Source organism: Taudactylus pleione, unplaced genomic scaffold (assembly GCF_031769625.1).
Source record: "Taudactylus pleione unplaced genomic scaffold, aTauple2 ptg000314l, whole genome shotgun sequence".
Lineage (NCBI taxonomy): Eukaryota > Metazoa > Chordata > Amphibia > Anura > Myobatrachidae > Taudactylus > Taudactylus pleione.
The window spans coordinates 8,465,347-8,488,427 of NW_028284715.1; the positions used below are offsets into that span (position 1 = coordinate 8,465,347).

At 45.5% G+C, this 23,081-nt stretch overlaps 1 protein-coding gene and 1 pseudogene across 2 annotated transcripts in view; both read left to right on the top strand.

Moving 5' to 3' along the window:
- Positions 1 to 536: 536 nt before the first annotated feature.
- LOC148510633 (U6 spliceosomal RNA) lies at positions 537 to 631 on the top strand (annotated as a pseudogene).
- A 5,520-nt stretch (positions 632 to 6,151) lies between these two features.
- Positions 6,152 to 23,081, top strand: part of RRM2B (ribonucleotide reductase regulatory TP53 inducible subunit M2B) — a 38,096-nt gene continuing 21,166 nt past the window's right edge. For both annotated transcript variants that reach the window (XM_088442600.1, XM_088442601.1), the window contains exons 1-5: positions 6,152 to 6,216; positions 8,417 to 8,575; positions 12,277 to 12,393; positions 13,079 to 13,212; positions 14,323 to 14,417. In XM_088442600.1, coding sequence (XP_088298726.1) covers positions 6,163 to 6,216; positions 8,417 to 8,575; positions 12,277 to 12,393; positions 13,079 to 13,212; positions 14,323 to 14,417 — 559 coding nt within the window. In that variant the 5' untranslated portion in view covers positions 6,152 to 6,162. The remainder of the gene's footprint in view (positions 6,217 to 8,416; positions 8,576 to 12,276; positions 12,394 to 13,078; positions 13,213 to 14,322; positions 14,418 to 23,081) is intronic.

The window sequence follows — 23,081 nt, forward strand, 5'->3', positions numbered from 1 at the left end:
GTACAAGGTCTTATATAAATCCGCCTTTAATATGCACTTCACCATTATAAGTATGATTGTACTGATACACTAGCAGACCGTATTTGGGGTATATGTATAATCTCTATATGTATACACATCCCTAATGTAACAAGCTCAGGTTTAGAGTCCTGTTGGACAACCTTCTTGTCTCCACTAACAATTTGCTAGTTTTCTACAGTATTTCCTAAGACAACATCGTCAGACTGAAGTCCGTGCTGTAGAGCATTGGTTTTTAGCCCACTGAACTACTCTCTATACCTGACGTGACGGGTTGCTGTGAGAGGGAAAGGGTCAGTGACATTCTACATAGCGTCTAGAGGGATTCTGGTTACTCACAGGTAAGCGGTACCTCACTAATTCCTCAGAAGAGGCTACTATTTCATGCAACCTGGCATTACAAGTCTCCCTTCCGCACCCTAGCTGCAGTCCTAGCAGCCATCCGCTCTCGTAATCAGTTGGCTCTACTACACTTTAGAGCTTTCCTGGCGTGTGGGTGCATAGTTCCAACATTGAGAGTGCTCGCTTCGGCAGCACATATTCTAAAGATTGGAACGATACAGAGAAGATTTGCAAGGATGACACGCACTTTCGTGAAGCATTCCATACTTAATTGTCACTTTATTCTACTAGAATTTGTTGGAGTTATAAAGGACTGTAGCACTTCTATGGACTAAGGCACTTCTTTACATTAAAGTGTGCGGTCATTATGTTCTGCACTGGGAGCCTGATTCCTGTTCAGTATCTTTGGATATTTTCATCACACTGAAAGGTATCTGATGGGTACCTTTATGGTTGTCCTAGTAGCCTTGCTGTATGGGATGCTTCCATATATATTGATAGCTCTCCCTGGGTGCCTGTTGCATCCGTGCTTTTTAACTGCCAGGGTTTCCGGGTTGTTTTTCATGCTATGTTCGGGCCAGCAGTTTGTACTGACTACGCACTTCCATCATGAGGGACGTTGTCTGTTGTTTGGGGTCGTTGCTGTGGTTTTCTTTTCAGGCCGGCACAGGGCGTGTGCCATATAGTTCCCGCCTGAGGTGCCCCATACACGAGTTTGAGACCCGCCCCAAGCGGTAGTGACGTCTCTATAGGCAGGCAACTGATGAGCTGCCAGACACTCTGCCAGTGGTCTGGTATGGGGATTTATAACTCCAGGGTTTCCGTTGCTGTTTGATCTTTCTGTTCAGAGTGGTGGTACTGCTGTCTGACCCTCTGAAAGAATTGAGACCACAATTCCTTTAAAAGCCCGCCTCTGCCTCATACCCAGTGGGATCTCTATTTGTTGGAGACTTCCTTCTGCTGGTTGACAACCTTGTAGTAGTTGGGCCTCGAGAATGGTCCAGGGCGACTGTTCGGTCTTGACTTTTTCCTCCCTGTATACTCTTGTTAGGAGTCTGTGGACAGGATCAGCTCTGTATCTGTAAATTGGTATTATTATACGTATATCTATATGTATTCTGTCCAGCACTGCTGGAGGTCTGCTGTCGGCGACTGATACAGCTTCCTATGTTCGACTATGGTTCGGACTTGGTCTGTTTTCAGCTGGGTTTACGCTGTTTTTGATGTTTTCATCTGCGGGTGTTCTTTCGCTAGCTGTTGTTCCATTCGCATTACGCTGTAAGTTGTGGAATTTCTGTGGCTGTTTAGCAAGGAGTTTTGATTGTCTCCTCTGCTCTGCGACACTTGATCCTCGGCTCTTGCCTTTCCATTGGGCCTACGGTTCTTGGCGATCCTGGTTTTCGGTTTTGCCAAAGGGTCTGCAAGTCCTCCGCGCTTCCCACCCAGGAGGTTGGCTTTGGGACGTCCCCACTGTCTTGAACTCCAGTGTCCCCTAGTGGATGAAGGAGAAAACAGGATTTTGGTACTTACCGATAAATCCCTTTCTCCGATTCCACAGGGGACACTGGACACCCGCCCAGCGCTGCATACCTGCCGTGTTGTTTCGTTCCTTATATGGTTGTGTGACTGCATGTGTTCCCCGCAGTGGGTTTGTCGGGTCTCCTTCAGTCGGTATTTTTCCGTTCTGTGTTCATCTCCTTCTCCTCATTTTCCTATTGTCCTCCGTCTCCTCTCGGGCTCAGTTCTTAAACTGGGGCTGATGGGGCATAGAGGGGGAGGAGCCAGTCACACTTCAGAATTATTTAAAGTGCCAGGCTCTGCTCTACCACCGTCTATACCCCACTGTCTTGAACTCCAGTGTCCCCTGTGGAATCGGAGAAAGGGATTTATCGGTAAGTACCAAAATCCTGTTTTTGATGCCTATCTCGTGTCCCCCGTTGGGCTTCTGTTGGGATATAGACCGGTGGCATTTAGTCTGCAGGTCTATAAACAGCATCCCGTCTGGTGCTGTCATGTGCTCCCCATTTCAATATCGCCCAACAGTATACTAGTCGGGGGGGTTGGGGAGGGCACTAAGGGCCTGATAGAGGTGTAGGTGCAGTGTCTGTGGCACGCAGTTGGCCGTTTTAAGTCTGTGCAATCATCCCTATTGCACGCAGATGCAGCACAGAATCGGACGCAAGGTCTGAATATGTTAGTGGGCTGGGAGGTAATGGGGGTGAGACGGGTATGTTGCACATAGCCGCTCACACAGGAGGCCATATACGGATGGGGAAACTGCACCTGTCCTAGGGCTGGTGCGAGCCATGGTGCATCTAGATACAGACGGAAATTATCTTTCTTAAGGCTTCCTAATTTAGTAATACTTTCTATACCATCAATTTAAATGTTTTTCAATGGCATTATATAGAGGATGATGCAGAGTGAAATTCATTGTAATGGGATGCTAATACAAAGGAGGAACACTGTATTTAGAGTGTCAACCCATTCATCTGGAAATTCCCTACAAAGGTAATATGGAGGGGGGGTATCATTATAATAAGAGAAAATACATACCTGACTCCATTCTGGTAATTGAGCTCCCCACTGGGCTGTCTTGCTTTCTACTTTTCTGAATTGTATTTTGTTCTTCCAGGGGCCTTAACCGTAGATCCTTCAGGCTTTCCTGAGTCTTCTCGTTTCTATAGGGGGTCTAGATTTGGGTCTTTTCATCCTTAAAAATGCAGATTTCAGTTCTCTTTCAGAGATAGATTGCCTTGAGGACTGATGTCCATACTTTTTATTTTTTAATTTTAGGGAGTGCTCCACGTGCAGCCCCCATTTGTTCCTCCGGTGGCTCCATGGGATTTGTCCTTGGTGCTTCGGATTCTTCAGTTGTCGTCTTTGAGCCTTTGGACTCGGTAGACCTTCGTTGGCTCACGTGGAAGACTGTATTCCCTTCTGGCTATTGCTTCGGCTCGGAGAGTGTCAGACTTGAGTGCGCTGTCATGTCGCTCTCCTTTTCTGGTCTTTCGCTCGGACGGGGCCGTTCTTCGGACTCGGCTAGGCTACCTTCCGAAGATAGTTTCCGATTGATCACGACTTTTCAGTATCCGGAGGCTTCGGCAGAGGAGGCCTCTTTAGCTATTGTGAGGGCACTCAAGAGCTATGTAGAACATACCAGGGATATCCGGAAGTTGGATTCCCTTTTCATCTTCTATGGCAGTGTTTCCCAACCCCGGTCCTCAAGGCACACTATTAGGGGTCTATTTACTAAGCAGTGTTAGGAGACAGAGTGAAAAGTGATAAGGTAGAAGAAAAAGAGTTAATGTGAATCTGTCTACTGGGGAGCGCTACGGAGGTGCATTAACCCTTTTTCTTCTATTTTGTACAATTTGAGTACTAATTGGGTGTGTACTCTTTTTTTGCACCTTAAGCTGCAGTTCAATATTATTGCGCATTCATTATTGCACTTTTCATCCTGTAAAAGTGATAAGGTGCCAGCCAATCAGCTCCCAACTGTCATCTCACAGGCTGTGTTTGAAAAATGACAGTTGGGAGCTGATTGGCTGGCACATTATCACTTTTCACTCTTGTCTCCTAACACTGCTTAGTAAATAGACCCCTAACAGTCCAGGTTTTTGTGATATCCATGCTTAAGCATAGATGGTTAAATCAAAAGAACTGTGGTACTAATTAGGACACCTGTGCTCAAGTATGGCTATCTTTAAAACCTGGACTGTTAGTGTGCCTTGAGGACCGTGGTTGGGAACCCCTGCTCTATGGCTTCTATAAGCGGCACTGGCTGGCTACGAAGCAGACCTTATTTATTAACAGTTTCTTTGGTCCGGCCAGAATGCAGAGTTTCTTGGTGGGCTGCATGATCCAGTCACACAGGAATGTTGGCAAAATGTCAGGAGTATGTGAAAGAAAGACAATATGTGAGGTTATGTGTGGACTGTGAGAGGGGATGTAATAAGACATGGAAGCTATGAAGGTTATGTGGCAGTTCTGGAATCTGATAAGCTTGTCTGAAGAGGTGAGTTTTCAGGGAACGCTTGAAAGATTGAAGAGTAGAGGCTCCGACTAACCATATACCATGCATATGTGGCGGCGTACCTTCCTGCCCCAGCTGTGGTGACTTCTCATTCCACCTGGTTGGTATCTCGTCGTGGTGCAGCTTTGCAGGGCAGCCACATGGTCTTCTGCTCACACATTTGGCCATTTTTATTCATTTGACACCTTCGCCGCCGCGGATGAGGCATTTGGGCGAGCGTCCCCTCCCTTAGGGGAATAGCTTTGGGACATCTCAGCTTAGTCCCTGTGTCTCCTAAGTCCTTTTCTTCGCACTCCATAGGGTTCAGCGCACTCCACACCCTGATGCACCGGGCTTGTGGGTTTCTCCTCATTTTCTGTTTCCCCTGTCTCTTCAAGTGTGTTTTTTTTTTCTGTGTGTGTCTGTTTTCCTTCTCCTTCACCCCACTCCTGCCTTGGGCTTTCTAACTTGACTGGCCTGCCTAGGGCAGGAGGATCCTGGGGTGCTAGAGTGTAAAGAATGTAACTGTTTGGTGTCCAGACTCCCTCTGCCAGCCTATACCCCAGCGTAGTCCCTGTGTTCCCTATGGAGTTCGAAGAAAAGGACTTAACCAGGTAAGACAAGTCTCCTTTACTGCATAATTATAAATGGAAAATGGGCTTTATAAATAGGCCCCTAAGTGATCTTTTGTAGCCACTTGACTTTTTGTTTTAACCCTCTATTTTGCATGGTGTAGAGTGTAGACCAGTGTTAGCTAACCTTGACACTCCAGCTGTTATGGATCTACATAACCCAGCACGCACTTCTACAGTTTTGCTATTAGGGCATGCTAAAACTGTGGCAGGGCGTGCTGGGATATATAGTTTCACAACAGCTGAAGTGTCAAGGTTAGCCAACACTGGTGTAGACTGAGGGCAACAAACCAATTCTGCAGCATATTGTTATGTTTTCTCCACCTCAATCCCAGCGTAGGGATGGCCATACTCGGCGGCAGAAGCTGCACCGGCCGTGGGGCTGGTGCATATTTTGGTGGTGCGGCTAAAGATGCGGCAGTCGGTATTTGAGCATCTACGAACGCTGACAGTGGGTGTCTCAGTCCTTGCACGTTCAGACGCACGGATGTACACCAGGGAAGGACTTGCAGGGTTATTTGCCTAAAGTGGCAGGCAGGTGCCCACAAAAAAAAAAAAAAAGCAGCCACGGACATTGCTTCCTGCTACTCAGAATCAGGCCTTATATTTTATTTATTTATTTTTTAAATAATTCTTGGGAATTTTCGTTATTTGCTAAACTTTTTTGGTCCTCCTGAAATAAACATTTTAGTTTTTCATAATTCATACAAGCCAGGGTTAACATGGGTATACCTCAGCCAAAACTGGGGGATATGTAGAAAGATAGAGGTTCAAGAGTTTCCCCAGTAGAGACAAATGAGGGGGGTGCATAGTGCTACGATCAGTCCCTGACGGTGACTTTTGTAAGGTTTACTTTTTATTTACATAAAACTTTTTTTGATGGTTATTTTGTTTGTAACCATTTTCCATATATTGCCCCTCACACTGCTGTCCTATGCTAGTAGTATACTGATCTGTCCATGTCAGCTGCGCACAGTGTCCCCCTCCACACAGCTACAACAAGGTGGAGTTACTGAGTGCAGAACAGCCTGCGTGTGTTGAGTTGCTAGCAGCAGCGCAGCCCAGCAGCACTCCCTCTCTGCAACGTCCACCAGGCACAGGAGGTGACAGCAGCACCAGGCTCTGCCCACTGCTCCCATCTGAGGCTGCGCTGCAATGGGGGACTCCAGGCTTCCTCTGCCGGGTGACGCCAGTCCTATAGGGGGGCAGGTAATACAGACATCCCATGCAGGGATCACACACCATGAGGGCACAGGGGGCAGCTGAGCTGGCACAGGTTCTCCGTACATACAGTATAGATATACACAGCAGCTGAACAGGACATTTAAATCTGTTGCCAGCAAAATTCCCACGAAGGGTTCACCTTGTAAATGACCCGGTACCCACTTCCTCTTTTTATTTAATATAAATATCAGCAAACAAGCAGGTTTACGTTTCAGAACAAGTACAGATAATGCAGATCTGTGGACGCTCAGTGCAATATACAATACAGCTATGTACTATTCTTCTATAGGCTGTTATTGACTCTCCGTATTAGCAGGGTACAGTAGTCCCAGATTTTAGCTGGCAGGGCATGCTGTGGCTTATAGTTCCACAACAGCCAGAGAACCCCAGTTTGCTTAAGCCTCAAGATGCTGAATGGATTTGGGTTCTTGTCTAGACTGATATGTCAGGGTGTAACATGTCCCAGCTTGCAACAGAGACACCAGGATGGTCACAGATTCAGCTTCCATCATTTATTTCATGGTTTATTTTTGTATAATTATTGTTTTCACCTTCCCCATAAATATATCCCCATTCACATGGCCATTATCACTGTATTATAGTAGCAATATCATTCACCATATGGCATTTTCTCAACAATGTGAAAAGCTCAGTATTTTGTAAAGCAGTGATTCTCCCTGATCGGTTCTTCAATTTCTCCTATTGGAGGCTGGGAATGGGATAATGGGTATGGAGCGTGGTATCATTGCTGCCTTATCCCATAACTACACCTATTTCTCAGGGGTATATTCACATATCTGTGTCCAAACCAAAACATCATGGCATGGGCACATTTATGGTAAGGTATATTTCCGTACATTTATTAATACAATGAGAGAGCCAATCCTGCATTCAGGTCTGTTGTACAGACATCCACTCAATAAACTACAACTCCCATAATCCTCCTTGCACAGCCCTCAATTGCAGAACTGCACAGTGGTTCTGTACAAGATGTGTTGTAATGTGTCTTATTTCTGTTTATTGCAAACAGCTCCATTCTCTGCAGCAATTTTACCCTTGTTTTTTGCATTCTAAATTCTCTAGCTCCTAACAAACATTTTGTTGCCCTGTTACTAGTTTAGATTGTCCAAATCTGTCACTTTTTAAGGAACAGGTTGCGTATTGTTTTATCACTTTGGGCCTATGAAAGGGAGTTTATGTATGAGCCCTGCGCACCATGAATTTATCATGCTGGTCAGGTGACATGGGATAGTTATGGTGAGCAACAGATAATAGTAAAATAATGTTATTTATTGTAATCTAGTGAGAACTTTTTAGACAGCACACTTCAAAGCGGGCATCTGTTTTAAAGCCGTGTCTGAGCTTGTTTATTAAGAGACAGCTAGGTATCACAACACAGAGGGCCAGATTCTGTGTCGCAATTCCGGACTCCTCCAGCCATCAGGAGCCTTATGCGAATATCCAGCCACATTCCGCGTTGGACGCATCTATGCGACAACACCACCCTCAGGCTGCGAGATCAGCCATCATCGCTAGTGATATTTCTTATACCTACCTCATGTTTGGTGTCGAAGATGCAACTGAAAATGGCGTGCTCTCTGCATACGCCTAACCCAGAATAGATTGCAACGTTGGCTATGCGCTACGCGGACATGGACAGGGAATTTCTTTTATGTGCAATCTGCCAATCGCCATCCAGTTATAGCCATTCAGGCATTGGTGAGGAGAGATTGAGATGCCTTAGACTTGCTCGTAGCTGCTCTAAGATGGGCTTGTCGGATGCATTACATGCGCAGTTTGCTTAAAAAAAAACGCAATATGTGGCCACATTGTGACTTGCTTGCGACTCAGTATTACACCAACAATGTTTTGTGGGTTAGCGGTTCCCAACTCTTGTATTGGTTCATTAATACTATATGGTGACCTATATGGGGTTATATCACATCATAGCTGTAATTAACATCACATAGAAGGTCATTGGAGCATAGTGATTTCTACAGGCGACTGTGTATCTGTTTACTCTCCTTTGAAGAACTTTGACCGCATCACGACAAGATCCTGCAATTAATGAGAAGCACTGCTTCCCCTATAAGTATAATAATAGAAAACACAAAAATATTTAATTTGTCATAAATGCAAAAATAAAGTATATGTGATGACCCGATTGTTTTGTGTCCCCCCTAAGAACGTGAACAGCGGATGCAGTGCGAGTACTGGGGGCAGTGATGAAGATGAGCCGTTGCTCAGGAAAAACCCTCATCGTTTTGTCATCTTCCCAATCCAGTACCCTGACATTTGGAAAATGTATAAGAAGGCTCAGGCCTCGTTCTGGACTGCAGAGGAAGTAAGTTAATTGATTTTGTCATTCTCCTTTAACTGCCACTCTAAGTTCTACTATAATAACTCTGAAATAAGATTGCTCATCCAGACTCGTGCTGCTTTCAAAGGTCTGGAGCCAGGAGTGCAGCTGTTGGGCAGTTCCCAGCCTTACCACAATCACCAAATATAACAGAATGAATTGGTCACAGTTGAGCTAAGGGAACTTGAACAGTGTACCGCCGGAAATTTGCAGGTCTGGGAAATGAATAAGGAGAAAGAGATAGTACTCTCCTTTGTGGGGCACTAATCCAACACATGAAATCAGTAAATTTCAACATATGCTAAAACTTAACTTTTAATGAAATATATCAAGATAAAAAGAAAGAGCTCACATACAGTATATTACAATAGAGCAACAACACACAAACAAATAATGGCACAAATCAGTGTATATCGTTAAATGACCTGTTCCATTACGTCTGCTCATCTCTAGTCTTGTGCTAACATTTAAAAGTGGTAGAGTTTGCCTGGGGAGCCTGGTGGGGCAAGGTGGGGAGTCTGTATATCAGGTGAAGCAGTATAGAAGGTCATGATAGCATAACAACTGTTTATAGATGAGTGAGAGCAGGACATTTTTGGTGCAGAGGACAAGCAGAAGTATATTTACAGAATCGGTCGCATGGGTATCGTTGGAAGGTGGCCACACACACAGCTCCACAGTGTTCCAACTTCTCCCATCCCTGTCAAACGAGGGTGCCCCTGAGTATCCTGCTGCCAGGATGAGGGAGATCTGGCACTACAGGATTTTTTCTTTGTTGGTGCTAATGACATCATCATTTTCTTGCCCCCACCAAGAGTAACAGTATGATTTTTCCACATTAACAATCATGCGGTGCTAAGGACAAGTGGGGCTCGTCCTTAAAACTTTTGATGTACAGTATATGCTGAGGACGAGCACCTGCTCAGTGAAAATTGGCTATCCATTGGTATTATTCAGTACTCTGTTTGAATGACCAGATTGCAATGTGTTTGGGTATCATTAACGCAGTAGGACAAGTAGCCATGTGCTAAAATTAACTTGTCAGAGTAAATGACAAAACAAAGAAAACATGTCTGTGTGATGCCTTGTCCTTTCAGTGAAGTGCTTGACAGGTAGGTGTTTATATATATATATATATATATATATATATATATATATATATATATATATATATTATATATACACACACACACACAAGTATAAATAAAACATTTGCACCCCCTCATCCCCGACCTGACCTTAACTGCCCAAGTTTCAAAAAGTTTTAATGTCGGAAATTTGTAGCTCCACATTTGAAGGTTTTTATTTCTCATGATAACATCCACGCAGCTGTCATTGTGATATTTCATAGTTCATGCACCTGCACATATAACAAAACTGCTGCTATGGGATTTGGAGACCACGGACGGTTGACTTCTAGTTTGTGGCAAAAGATAAAACCTGAAAACGATCTCCAAAAACAGATCACAAACGTACATTCATCCAGGGCTGTAGGAGTAAATAAAAGATGTTTAGAAAGTTGTTCCAGGATCAAATGTCAGGTTTGCAGTTTGCATTGCTCTCCATGAACGAGCTGTGCAGCCAGCGAGCGCAAATGCAGCCTTCCTGCCGGTACCAAACTCTGTTATTTCCTCCTGTAAGGTCATGTGTTCTCTTCCCTTTAGAATAGTTGGTTGTAGAAGTGCTGCAGCTGGTGTGTGTATGTGACTGGTTATATAGTGTGACTGGAGGCAAGAGGTAGGATAATAATGACACTGCAATGTAAGTTGGATTTATATTCGTTCATAAATTGAGAGTCACAGTGACCGCTACTCCTCTCTCCCGATAAGAGATTTCTTCTGCAATAGAGAGACTTCTGGGTTTATGACCCAATTGTCCTTTTGCGCACACGCAGAACGGCGTGTGCCACCGCGGGGGATACTGGGATCCCTCCCAGAAGAAAAGCAATAAGAAGCCCATAGACTTCTATTGGGTAACGCCATCTAAAGATGGCATTACCCACTGGGTCCAAGCTCCGGAATGCGGTGCTGCATTCTCGCCATCGTGATCCCGCCCCTTGCTGTTGAGAACCGTGATTTGCTGTATTTTACAGAGTGAAGCGGGGCAGGATTATGTGATTCAATGTGAATCACATCATAAAGCCTAATTTCTGCCCACTAAACCTAACCTCCCCCTGTAGTGCCTAACCCTAACTCCCCTTCCCCTAGCCTAACGCTAACCGTCCCAGGGGGGTGCCTAGCCCTGAGTCCCCCCCGGAGCCCTAACCTAACCCTCCCCCCAGTGGCTTTGTTCGGTATGCCGGGCATCGGGCTCCCAACGTAGGGATAATGATAGGCGTCGGGATTTTGACGCCTCTCATTAGTCCCGTCGGGATTGCACAGTCGGGAAGCCAGCGGTTGGCATTTCGACCGTCGGCTTCCTGACTGCATCCCTTAAAAAAGGGGGGCGGAACTGCGCTGGTGCTTGTAATATAATATACAATATTATCAAATAGAATAAAAATACCAATAAGACTAATAATACAATAATATTTGCTTGATCTCAGTAATCAGACTTCTCTTACTCAAATATATAGTTGCATAAGCTACTTTCACATCAAGCAAATATAAAAAAATATCATATAAAACACATTACATAATGTACAAATTGTATCGAATCCACTGCTACTTTCACCAATAGAATGTTTGTATATTGCAATACAATCCTCAAGTGCTGATAAATAAAACAAATCCGTTGAAAAACAGCTCCACAATGGAATAAAATGAATGGTGTGCTCACCCACGGACTATAATTGCCCAATAATAGGAGACTTAGGGGCATATGTATCAAAGCTTGATGTGAGATAAAATTGTGAAATATATATCACCAACCAATCAGCTCCAAACTATCATTTCTTAAACACAGCCTGCAAAATGTAAGTTAGAAGCTGATTGGTTGGTGATATATCTCACAATTTTACCTCACATCAAGCTTTGATACATATGCCCCATAGTTCTGGATATTGGATTTCCATCACCAATGCACAAGCTTATACTGTTTCCAATAGTAAAACTGGTTATGATGTATACCAGCAATAGGGAGCATTGCAGCTGCTCCGCTGTAGTTCTTACTCCTCTCTCATGTATAGGTGATCGCAGTATGATGCATCCTATACCAGCTTAATAGCTGTAATGGTCGTAGTGTAGCGTCTCCTATAACAGGCCACCAGCTGCGGTGAGGAGCGTCGTTACCTCGCGGCTGTGTGTCACAGTCCCCTCTCAGCGTCCGATAGTTCCATGTTAGTGCCTCCTGGATTGGTCCACTTTCTAGTTACAGTGCTGGTTCCTATAATAAGTAACATTTCTCTTTCTACAGCGGCTATGTGTGTTCACCAGAATCCCATTAATAGATGAAAGCAGCGGGGGGCACTTGGATAGTTTTTGTAGAAAGTAGCAGCAGTTGGGATTAACCCTTTCGATGCGTTTCGCTCCGGTCCCAGAACTTTATCAAGATTTATTCTATTTGATAATATTGGATCATATATTACAAGCTCCAGAGCAGTTCCACCCCCTTTTTTTACTCCAGTTATATTATGTCAATTATTCAGCTTAATAAAGTACACAACCTCTGATATATACGTTACTGTAAAATACTCTCTTTACTTCACCTCTATCTTTGAAATAACTGATTTATCTTCTTTGTATTAGGTGGACTTGGCAAAGGATCTTCCTCATTGGGAGAAGCTGAAAGCGGATGAGAAGTATTTTATTTCCCATATATTGGCTTTCTTTGCCGCTAGCGACGGCATAGTTAACGAGAATCTGGTAGGTAAACGGACGTCAGTGATTTGGAGTCCTGAGATTTGGATGTGTTTTTGTAGGGGGAAAGCTGTACAACCATAATGTAGTAGTATCAAAATATAAGATTGTAAAACAACACACTAGTGTTTAACACAAATACAACCTACCGCCCAGAGGACCTTCTGTCGTTGGTGTCCTCACTCACATGGGATAAGATTACATCAGCTCATGTGGTGCGGGGTAGGGGTCAGACAGGAACAGGTTTAATTTATGGAGGTTGTATTCATTTGGACAGTTCTGCCTGTTTATATTATGCCGCCCTAATTAGGTGTGGGTCACTGATACCCCCTCTGTTAGCTGAAGCCAGCAACCAGGCTTTATCAGAAAATTGCAGCTCACAGCACAGAAGGTCTTAGCACAATCCAGGAGGTCAGGTCTTGCAGTAGTGCACAGCTGATTGGTTGCTATAGGCAACTTCTCCACCTTATCTCTCTCCAAAGTTTGATACATCTCCCCCAGGGAAGTAAACTATAAATCTGCAACTTTTTTGTATGAAAAGTATAAATTATGCTCTATTTTTATTTTCTTTTTTAAGGTAAGCGTGCAATTTTCCACTTCAGAGGTACATTGCAATCAATGGTCCTGAGTCCTTAATTTGCATGATCACTCCCGTGCCTAAGCCGTTATGTTATTATTGTTCCCTCCTCAGGTGGAACGATTCAGCCAGGAGGTGCAGATCCCAGAAGCCCGCTGTTTTTACGGCTTCCAGATTGTCATTGAGAACATTCATTCTGAAATGTACAGCCTGCTTATCGAGACCTATATCAAGGATGCCCACAGACGGTATGGAGGGCTCCAGTGACATATATATTGGCTATAGAAAGTAATTTGTAAAATTTGTAGAATATTTATTTGAGCAATTGGAGATTATTCTGGAAAATATGACAGCATAATGGCACAGTGGTTTGCATTGATGCCTCATAGGGCCCTGTCTGTGTGTGGAGTTTGTATGTCCTCCTCGTGTTAGTGAGACTTCTCTCCCACAGCCCACAATCATACTAGGAGGTTAAATGGCTGCTAACATAATTGTCCCCTGCTAATGCACTTTTACGACACTAACTATAACTAGAGCCTTAGGGGTATATTTACTAAAGTGCAAGGTTTTAGAAGTAGAGATGTTGCCCATAGCAACCAATCAGATTCTACTTATCATTTATCTATCACCTTGTAGAAGACAACTAGAATCTGATTGGTTGCTATGGGCTCACCTCTCTACTTCTAAAAACTTTCACTTTAGTAAATATAACCCTTACTCTCACATAAAACCAGCACAAAACATGGGATGAATGGTTTCCTATATGCGCGTACCCACCATTCCGTTTTTAAACACTGCTTTTAAGAACTTGAATGAATGCGGCATTAAAGCTCGCTACCAGTACATTAGATTGTATTGGTTAAAGCATATTGAAAACGCATTGAACTTAAAAAAGTACCACTAAAGTTCCATTAAAGCTCATTAATTTTAATGCATTTTATCCATATTCTCAGAGCATATTTGTGCACGGACCCTAAACTATATGGATTTCATGTGTATAGAACAGCTATATAGCATAGTATAAATGCTGCACATTCAGGGAGATGTATGACTAAGACTAATGTATTCTTTAATTCCTCATCATGTCATCGTTTAGATCCCAGAACAAAAGTTTAGTTGTAGAAACCTAAATTCCATTATAATACATCATTATAAATCTCATATTGTCCCATCACGTTTGCATAGTGTTCCCCAAATTGCTTTTCGCACAGCAAATGGTTATATATGAAATTGTGAGCAATCCGTAGACATAGGTATAAAAAAGATATGACATGAACTGTAAGGGGTATTAGACAGGGGCATATTAAATATATAATTTTAATCAAAGGTAGTGACATTATACTTGTACTTTCTTCCAGGAATTTTTTATTTAATGCAGTAGAAACAATGCCTTGTGTTAGAAAAAAAGCTGATTGGGCCTTGCGGTGGATAGCCGATAGGACAGCTTCCTTTGGTATGTATGAAACTGCGTTAGCCGCGAGTATTGTTACACTTGGTTGCTTTTGCAGTATGCTTCGGGTCATTAAAAAGTGGGAGGCACTTTAAAAGTGGGAGGCACATATAGAAACTGTTGTAATTCCTACACCGTTCACCTGATTTGGATGTAATTACCCTCAAATTAAATCTGAAAGTCTGCAGTTAAAGCACATCTTGTTTGTTTCATTTCAAAGCCATTGTGGTGGTGAATAGAGGCCAAAATATGAAAATTCTGTCAATGTCCCATTATTTCTGCACCTGACTGTATATACACATTTTAAACCTATACACCAGCTGATTATTGTACATAAACCTTTAAATGTCAGGAAGCGTAGATCAGACCAGGTCATGTCCACGAGCGTCCTTAATGAGCACAATTTGATAAGCTGTTTAAAAATGTTATCAGACCCCAGCAAAAGTGTAAAACCATCATCAAAGTTTCTGGGCTACTAATAATCATTCAACATGAACATCAGCATTGTGTGCGACTCAGAGCCAGGACCTTAGTCACTTATACCCCTTTTACACCGGAGCTAAAACCTGGGTTATTGCAGGGTTAACCCGGGCAGCTCCTTGGTGTAAAAGGGGTGAGTGTTGGATCGCCGGGTCGAGTGTCCTGGCAATCCAACCCAGGTAAATAGCAGGATTTAGCACGGGCGTAGCCCGTGAAACCCTGCTGTGTGTACGGCGCACTCCAGGTCTTGATTTCCTGCAGTGCGCCGCAAGCCGGCCGATTGGTCCGGCTTCAGTGGCACTTGGAGATGACGTCATCTCCAAGCATCCACTTTCACGCCCGAAAAGCCGGATCTATACAGACCCGACTGCGGTGTGAGCGGCACAGATTCGGGAATATCCAGAGTCGGCGCCGGCTAAATTCCGGGTCTGATCCGGATAGGAACCCTGCTCCAACTCCGGGTCAGACCCGGAATTTTGGTGGAAAAGGGGTATTAGTCACTGATTCAGAAAAGCTGATTTTTTTTGTTATTATATGGTACGAGGCAAATTTACTTTTTAGTTGTTCACTTTTGGTGTACATTACTGCTGAGTCACACTAGGTGGCGCCCTTGTCTCTCTTTTGTTTTTTTTTTATAAGAATTGCTGATCTTATTGTGATCTGTACAAGGAGCTGCTGGAAGCCTATAAGTCACCCATAGTTTTATTATTTTACACAACACTCTTAAGCTATAACTTAACTAAATAAATAAGACACAGACAACTGTATAGAATTGGTAAAAAGAGGTCACAGCCAAATTTATTATATGAAATTAGAATTGATTAATTAGTCCTGGTGGCGAAAAAGCAGTGCTACCTCGGTCCACAGCTCATAATTAATTGAACGCTTTACCAAAATGGGGTGGAGTTTTCCCCACCCCCTGCGCGAGCTAACCTGGGTAGAACCACCCCCCCTTAACTAGCATAGTGCTGGCCCCTCCCTAGGATGAAGACCTGGTTCTCCCTTAAGGTAGCAACCGACTCGCTTTTCTCAAAGGGGGAATGCTAGCCAAGCTCTGCCACGCTAAATTGAGCCGCCGAGGAGCACTGCTTTCCGCCTGCTGCGCCTCACCTGTTGGAAGAAGAAAACATAGCATATTCCAACGAGAAACGTATTGGCACACACCAATTTTCTCAACTAATAACTATTGGTACAAACCAATTCCTCACCATAAATAAATATTGGTACAGACCAATTCCTCAATATGCCAGGTGGGTGGGAGGGATCTAAAAAATGGCAAGAGGCAGTTGACTCCTCCTCCAGCCTTAAAATACAGATGTTAAACCCCGCCTCGACGGGGCAGTTAATAGGCTAATCAAATATGATTGGCAACTGACCTCAACCAATACAAACTATCAACAAAACCAGCTCTAACTAGTACTGTACCAAATAACAAACAGTGTGCTTATATCTTCTCAAGCTTATTCAAGCATTCGAATATTCTAAGTCACCCATAGTTTTATTATTTTACACAACACTCTTAAGCTATAACTTAACTAAATAAATAAGACACAGACAACTGTATAGAATTGGTAAAAAGAGGTCACAGCCAAATTTATTATATGAAATTAGAATTGATTAATTAGTCCTGGTGGCGAAAAAGCAGTGCTACCTCGGTCCACAGCTCATAATTAATTGAACGCTTTACCAAAATGGGGTGGAGTTTTCCCCACCCCCTGCGCGAGCTAACCTGGGTAGAACCACCCCCCCTTAACTAGCATAGTGCTGGACCCTCCCTAGGATGAAGACCTGGTTCTCCCTTAAGGTAGCAACCAACTCGCTTTTCTCAAAGGGGGAATGCTAGCCAAGCTCTGCCGCGCTAAATTGAGCCGCCGAGGAGCACTGCTTTCCGCCAACAACGTGGACAAAATGAAATGGACACGTAACGCCACCAAACAAAAAACACAGCCCCTACTAACTATTCCAATGAGGCTAGAATGTCAGATACGAAAAAACCTAAACCCTCCTCAGTGAGGTGCACTCCATCTGGCCTATATAAATGTACCTCCTCATATCGAAGATGAGGGTGCTTGATAGCACGCCCGCCCAAGCCAACCACAAACCGAGAGACTGCAGCATTCAGCTTCCTTCTTACTCTGTCTAGGGCCGCCCCACCTTGTGTACCCCGTCAGAACCTCCTTGGAATCATCTCAGACCAGCAAAGTTTAACTAGTGGCCAACGTTCCGCTACTAATTTCAAATCATGCTTAATGGCAATGATCAATTCCACTCCTTTACACGTGCCAAGGTCATTACCACCCAAGTGCACGACCAGACAGTCAGGGATCCCCCACTTACTCTCTGACTGCCATAGCAGGTCCAAAAGGCCGCTCCACCTGAAACCTCTCAACCCTATCCAATGGACCTTGAAATGGGCTAAACTGGCCCCATTATGCCTGCTAGCCCAGTAAACAAAAGAATGCCCAACAATCCACACCCGGCAATCTTTCTCCAAAAAACCTGTGATGGGAAAAAACAGTATAACATAACGTTAATAATTTTGAATTAACTTTTAAACAACTTGAAAACAGAACGAAAACATGGAAGGGGAAAACTGAGTTGTCTAGGTGACCCAGATGGAGGTGAACAACACCAAACCTCTTTCTTTGAGGGCAAAGGTGAAAAGAACTCCAATCCCCCCTAGCGGCGGGTAGCATAAGGCACTGGGTTTCCTAAATAACAAACTCGCCAGGGGCGCCACTACTTCTGTAACTTATCGCCCCTTATATAACCCTTATAAGCTGCCGACTTCCATCTACCCAAGTGCTTGATTGCCTCCGCAAAAGAACCTGATGCCGCAGCACAAGTTGCCGCCCCAATCCTAAACGAATGGGTGCCAAACTCTTCCGTCGGCACATCCAAAGCTATTAAGCATCTATCGAAAACGCTAGCAAACTGGAACTTAGATAAAGGGGATAGATCTTCATGGATAAGCCATTGAGCTCCCCCTTTTGGACGCTGCTGATTATATCTGTTGGCTAGAGTGATCGGGCAGATGCAAGGCTCAGGGTGCGAGGGAACAGAAATCCAACGCCCCCGACCCATCTGATCCGTTTTTGATTTTTGTATTTTTAACAGTATGGCACTTTCTTTTACTACAACATTACATAGAAGCAACCCTGAGTTGACTGATGTTTTATTTTTGTCGACTAACTCCCCAACCCGTAAAGCGCCAAAAAATGCCAGCACAAAAGCCAAGCTAAACAAATTCGCCTCAAATTCACCTTTAGCTACTCCTGAGACTGCCAAAACTAAATCCCTCAACATGCACACATCTATCGGCCTACGGGAATCGCCCGGAGTCGCCTGTTCCCTCGCCCAGCCTCTCATCGCCTTAGAAATGATGAATGACTTCGTAGGATCATTCAAACCGTACATTCGCGAGAAATACGAAATGCCAGCTAAGGCGCCCGACATGGAAGATTTTGAACGACGGCTCTCATGCCCCTGCCACACGAATTCAGACATACTGACATGCAGCTCCTTACCCCTCCCGGAATTTGCAAGAAAAACCTGCCATTCATTCCAAGCTGCGGAGTAAGACCTAAACGTACCTGGAGCGAGTGCCCTCAAAGCGAGTCCCTCCATGCCGGATTTATGATCTGCCAGACAAAATCAGGACAAGGCAAACCATGAATCCTGGCAGCCGGTGCCAATGCCCTAAACCTACCCCACTGGAACCGTGACAAGGCATCCGCTATCTCATTCTCCACACCAGGAACGTGCCTGGCCTTAAAATCAATGTTTCTCAACAGACAGACAAAAATTAAATGCCTAAGCAGCCTGAGCACTTGGGGGCAGACCGACCTTTGATTATTAATGGCCTGGACCACCCCCAAGTTATCGCACCAAAATACTATTCTCCGATTGCTAAACTTTGAAGCCCAGAGCTCCACCGCCACCACAATCGGAAATAGCTCCAACAGGAGTAAATTGCGAGTCAAACCATCCAAATGCCACGACTCAGGCCAAGCTGCCGCGCACCATTCCCCGCCAAAAAATGCTCCAAAACCTAATGCCCCTGACGCATCTGTGAACAATTGAAGCTCGCGATTGGCTACAGACGAAGCGAGCCAAATGCGAACCCCATTGAACTCTCGTAGAAATCTTAACCATACCTTAAAGTCTTCCTTCATGTCCGCCGAAAGGCGGACCATGTGGCAAGCCTTTTTGACGCCTGCAGAGGCACGCTCCAGCCTGCGGCAAAAATCCCTACCCATGGGAATGACGCGACAAGCGAAATTTAGCAAGCCTAGCAGCGACTGCAGCTGCTTCAGAGTTATTTTCTTAACTGATGTAAAATGCAGTAACAACTCGCTGATCTTCCGCACCTTTTCACAGGGGAGCCTGCATAAACTCAAATCAGTGTCGATTTCGATACCCAGGTAAGATAAACTAGTAACGGGGCCTTCGGTTTTTTTGTGAGCAATGGGAACACCCAACGAACTGAAAAGCGCCTTTGCCGAAAAAAGCAGGTCACTACAGACTGCGCTATCGGCCGGCCCTACTAACAGGAAATCGTCAAGATAATGAGTGACGCCCGAATGGCCAGTGCCTGCTTGCAGACACCACTGTAAAAAGGTGCTAAAACACTCAAAAAAGGAACAAGAAATAGAACAGCCCATAGGTAGACACTTATCTATGTAAATGGAATCGCCTATCCGAAAACCCATGTACTTAAATGATTCGGGATGCAAAGGGAGCAACCTGAAGGCCGATTCAACATCGATCTTTGCTAACAAAGCCCCTTTACCAAAATCCCGAACGATACCAAGTGCATCCTCAAATGACTGGTATGAAACACTGCAATCGCCCGGATCTAAAGCGTCATTAACTGACCCTCCTTCCGGGTAAGACAAGTGTTGTATTAACCTGAACTTTCCCTGTTCCTTTTTTGGTACCACGCCCAGCGGGGAAATGCAAAGATTTTCCACAGGCGGTGAGGAAAAAGGGCCACACATGCGCCCCAAACTCAGCTCCACCTCTATCTTTTCCGCCACAACCTCTGGAAAATCCCTAGCTGACTTAAGATTTCGTCTAGCTACAACTAAAACTGGACGAACTAGTGGTAACCTAAAACCTTCTTTAAAACCTTGTAGTAGGAAGGCCGCGTCCTCCTTAAGAGGATAACGCCTCAACCAACGCTCTAATATCTCCAACTTAATTGGAGACACCGCTTTATTTAGCACCTGTACGCTGATCCCCTTTTCCTGCTGCGGAACCACCGGGGCAATTGCAATCCTTTGCAGTGTGACTTCCCCCACAAAGCATGCACACGTGCCGGTAGCGGCAACTGGCCCCTCTGCTACACTGGGCGTTATTGAAAGCGTAGCACTTCCCCTTGCCTCCGGTATTATAAGCGGGGCGGGCTGGAAAGGGATGTTTACGTCCCAGCGCAGGCTCGACAGCTGATCTGGCCTGCTGCGTCACCTCCAGCCATACCTCTACGTCCTTGAACCCAAAACTTAGAATCTTTTGGCCATCCTGTTTTTTCCTAAACAGTTCATACTGCCTCCAAACATTATGCCTAGCTGCGACCTGCATACCCTGCACTAACTGCAGGTACTTCAGCACATTCAGACATTCAGCTGGACGTGTCTCGATATAACATGCAGCAAACACCAGTCAGCCAATTCTGATAGCTCCTCCTGGCCTCCTCAGCTGCCACTCCCCCCTTTTTTGCTGCGTCTAACGCCTTCTTAGCGTCATGAGTAATGGCGAACATGTCAACATAACGACCCTTACGAATTCGCTCTCTGATTTTTGACCTAACTCCCCTTAATATTGCCGTGTTTGAGCAATGGACCGCATCCCCCGAAGCGTCTGGAGCCGAACTGGCCGCTATACTACCCGCTTTTTGGGACTCTTGCCCTTACCCTTCAACTGCTGCACAAAGTATTTCATGAGCTTGCGCGGCCTCTCACCAGAACTAGAGGAGTCTGAAGACTCATCAGAGTGTGATAACTGCGCAATTGAAGGAACTGCAATATTCGTCTCGCCTGTTCCAGACGTCGACGGGACCTCGAGCAGATGCCTAGAGGAGGAGGCTTGACGCTCGTTGTGCGGCGCGCCCACCGCGCTTACATCAGTGACGACGACCCGGATGCTAGTGGCTGACTTAATGTAACCTGCGGGCTCGAGACATTTGCGTTAGCATCGGGAGCTGAAGGAGGACATACAGCAACAGTCGCGGGGGTTGTGCTCTGTGGCGGGGAAGATAATGGGGGCTGCGCAGGAGGAGGAATTGCTGGGAAAGGTGGTAGGGGAAGGTGGACGCACCACTGGGGTGGATGGCGGGGGCGGGGCTTGTGGAAGGGGGGGTTGAGGCACCAGCTGCTGGCTTGCATGCTGCCCAGGATTAAATTGAAACTGCTGGTGCATGGGTGCAAAATTGTCTGGGGCGGAGATGAACTGTTGGGGAAAAAACCCCGGCGCTTGCCCGTATGGGGTGGCTTAAAATTGCCGGCTCGGACCCATGAACGGGTTTGGGATTGACTGCTGGTAAACACCTTGGCTAAAATAAGGTGAAAACCCAAAGGGAGGGGTGGGGGGCGGGGCCAGGCCCATAATTCAAGAACTGCTGCCCCGCATTTGCGCAGGCCGCAGCAGGTGGGAGGGGCGACATTGGAGCCAGCAACCTGGGCCAAGAGCCCCCATAAGGGGTGGCTCTATCCTGCTGCGCCAACGGCCTAGGGAAGTGGATGAAAGGGGGCCGGTGCAACAAATCTGCGGGCCCGCTACCTTGGGACCTATGATAGCCCTGCGCCCTAGGCGCTGTGGCAGACCCCAAACCTCCAGTCCCTAAGACAGAGAGGGGGGAATCTGAGGAGGTAAAAATCTCAGCATCCAAAATGGCCGCCGGAGGCGAGGGGGCGTAGCTGCCGGCCGGGGAGGCCTGGCGCACAGCCCCTAAAGCCACCTGGGTCAAATTAAAGCTGGGGGTCCCTGGTGTACCCGCCGGGCCTGGCGGGTTTATAATATAAAACTCGCCTGCCACTGCAGCCGCAGCGGCGGGCGGGAGACAGGGCCCCGCGCGGTCCAAAATGGCCGCCGGGGATAGCCGCGCCTGTGGAGCTGCCGGGGGAGCCGGGCGGGCGGTCCCGCCAATGCCCGGCAGAACGATCTGGTGGGGAATGCTGGGAGCGCTCTCCGCACTCCTCGCCAACCAAGCCCGGAGGCCGGATGGTGAAGGGGCGGGTGGGAGAGAAGCGCCGGAGCTCCCCGCTGCCGCAGCCGCGGCGGCGGGAGGGAGGAGGGGGCCCGCGCGCACTGAGGTCAGGCGCGCACCCCGGGCAAGGGGAGAGGCCGCGGCGACCGATAATGGTCTGGCCGCTTCAGCCAGGCAGCGGGGAGGGGGGGCATTACGGCGGGGACGGGGCATTCTCAGTTTATAATGGGGGGTAGGATAGAGAAGACAGTAATGAGGAAGAAAAGGGGGGGGGGTGGGAAGAGAAGAAAAAAGAGAGTGAAAAGAATAGGAGGAAAGAGACAAAAGCTGTGTGAAAGGGAAAGAAAATATAGATAGTGAAAGCTGAAATTGAATAAATTGATACTGGTACTTATCACTCAGATAACAGAGGTACTTGTCACTCTGATCTCAAAAATGGCAAGAGGCAGTTGACTCCTCCTCCAGCCTTAAAATACAGATGTTAAACCCCGCCTCGACGGGGCAGTTAATAGGCTAATCAAATATGATTGGCAACTGACCTCAACCAATACAAACTATCAACAAAACCAGCTCTAACTAGTACTGTACCAAATAACAAACAGTGTGCTTATATCTTCTCAAGCTTATTCAAGCATTCGAATATTCTTAGGCATCATGAAACTGTTCACCTATATACACATATTGGATAATTTAAGGACTTTATTGAGCACCATGGTTTTTTTTTTTTGCCATAATACAAGTTATGCTATAAATAAAAATATCCCTTCAATATTGTAGCTTGCAACCTACGTTAAGACAATTTATTTGCTTTATTTTACAGAATAATAGGTTTCAGCTGTGGTCTCTTTAATAGCCAATTAACATTTAAACATGATTAATTAAGACACTTGAGTAATAGTTCATGAAAATGTAGCTTTGCAGTCATACAATATGTGAATTTCATGTGTCATTTCAAGCAGTTATAGTCAGTTGCAACATTA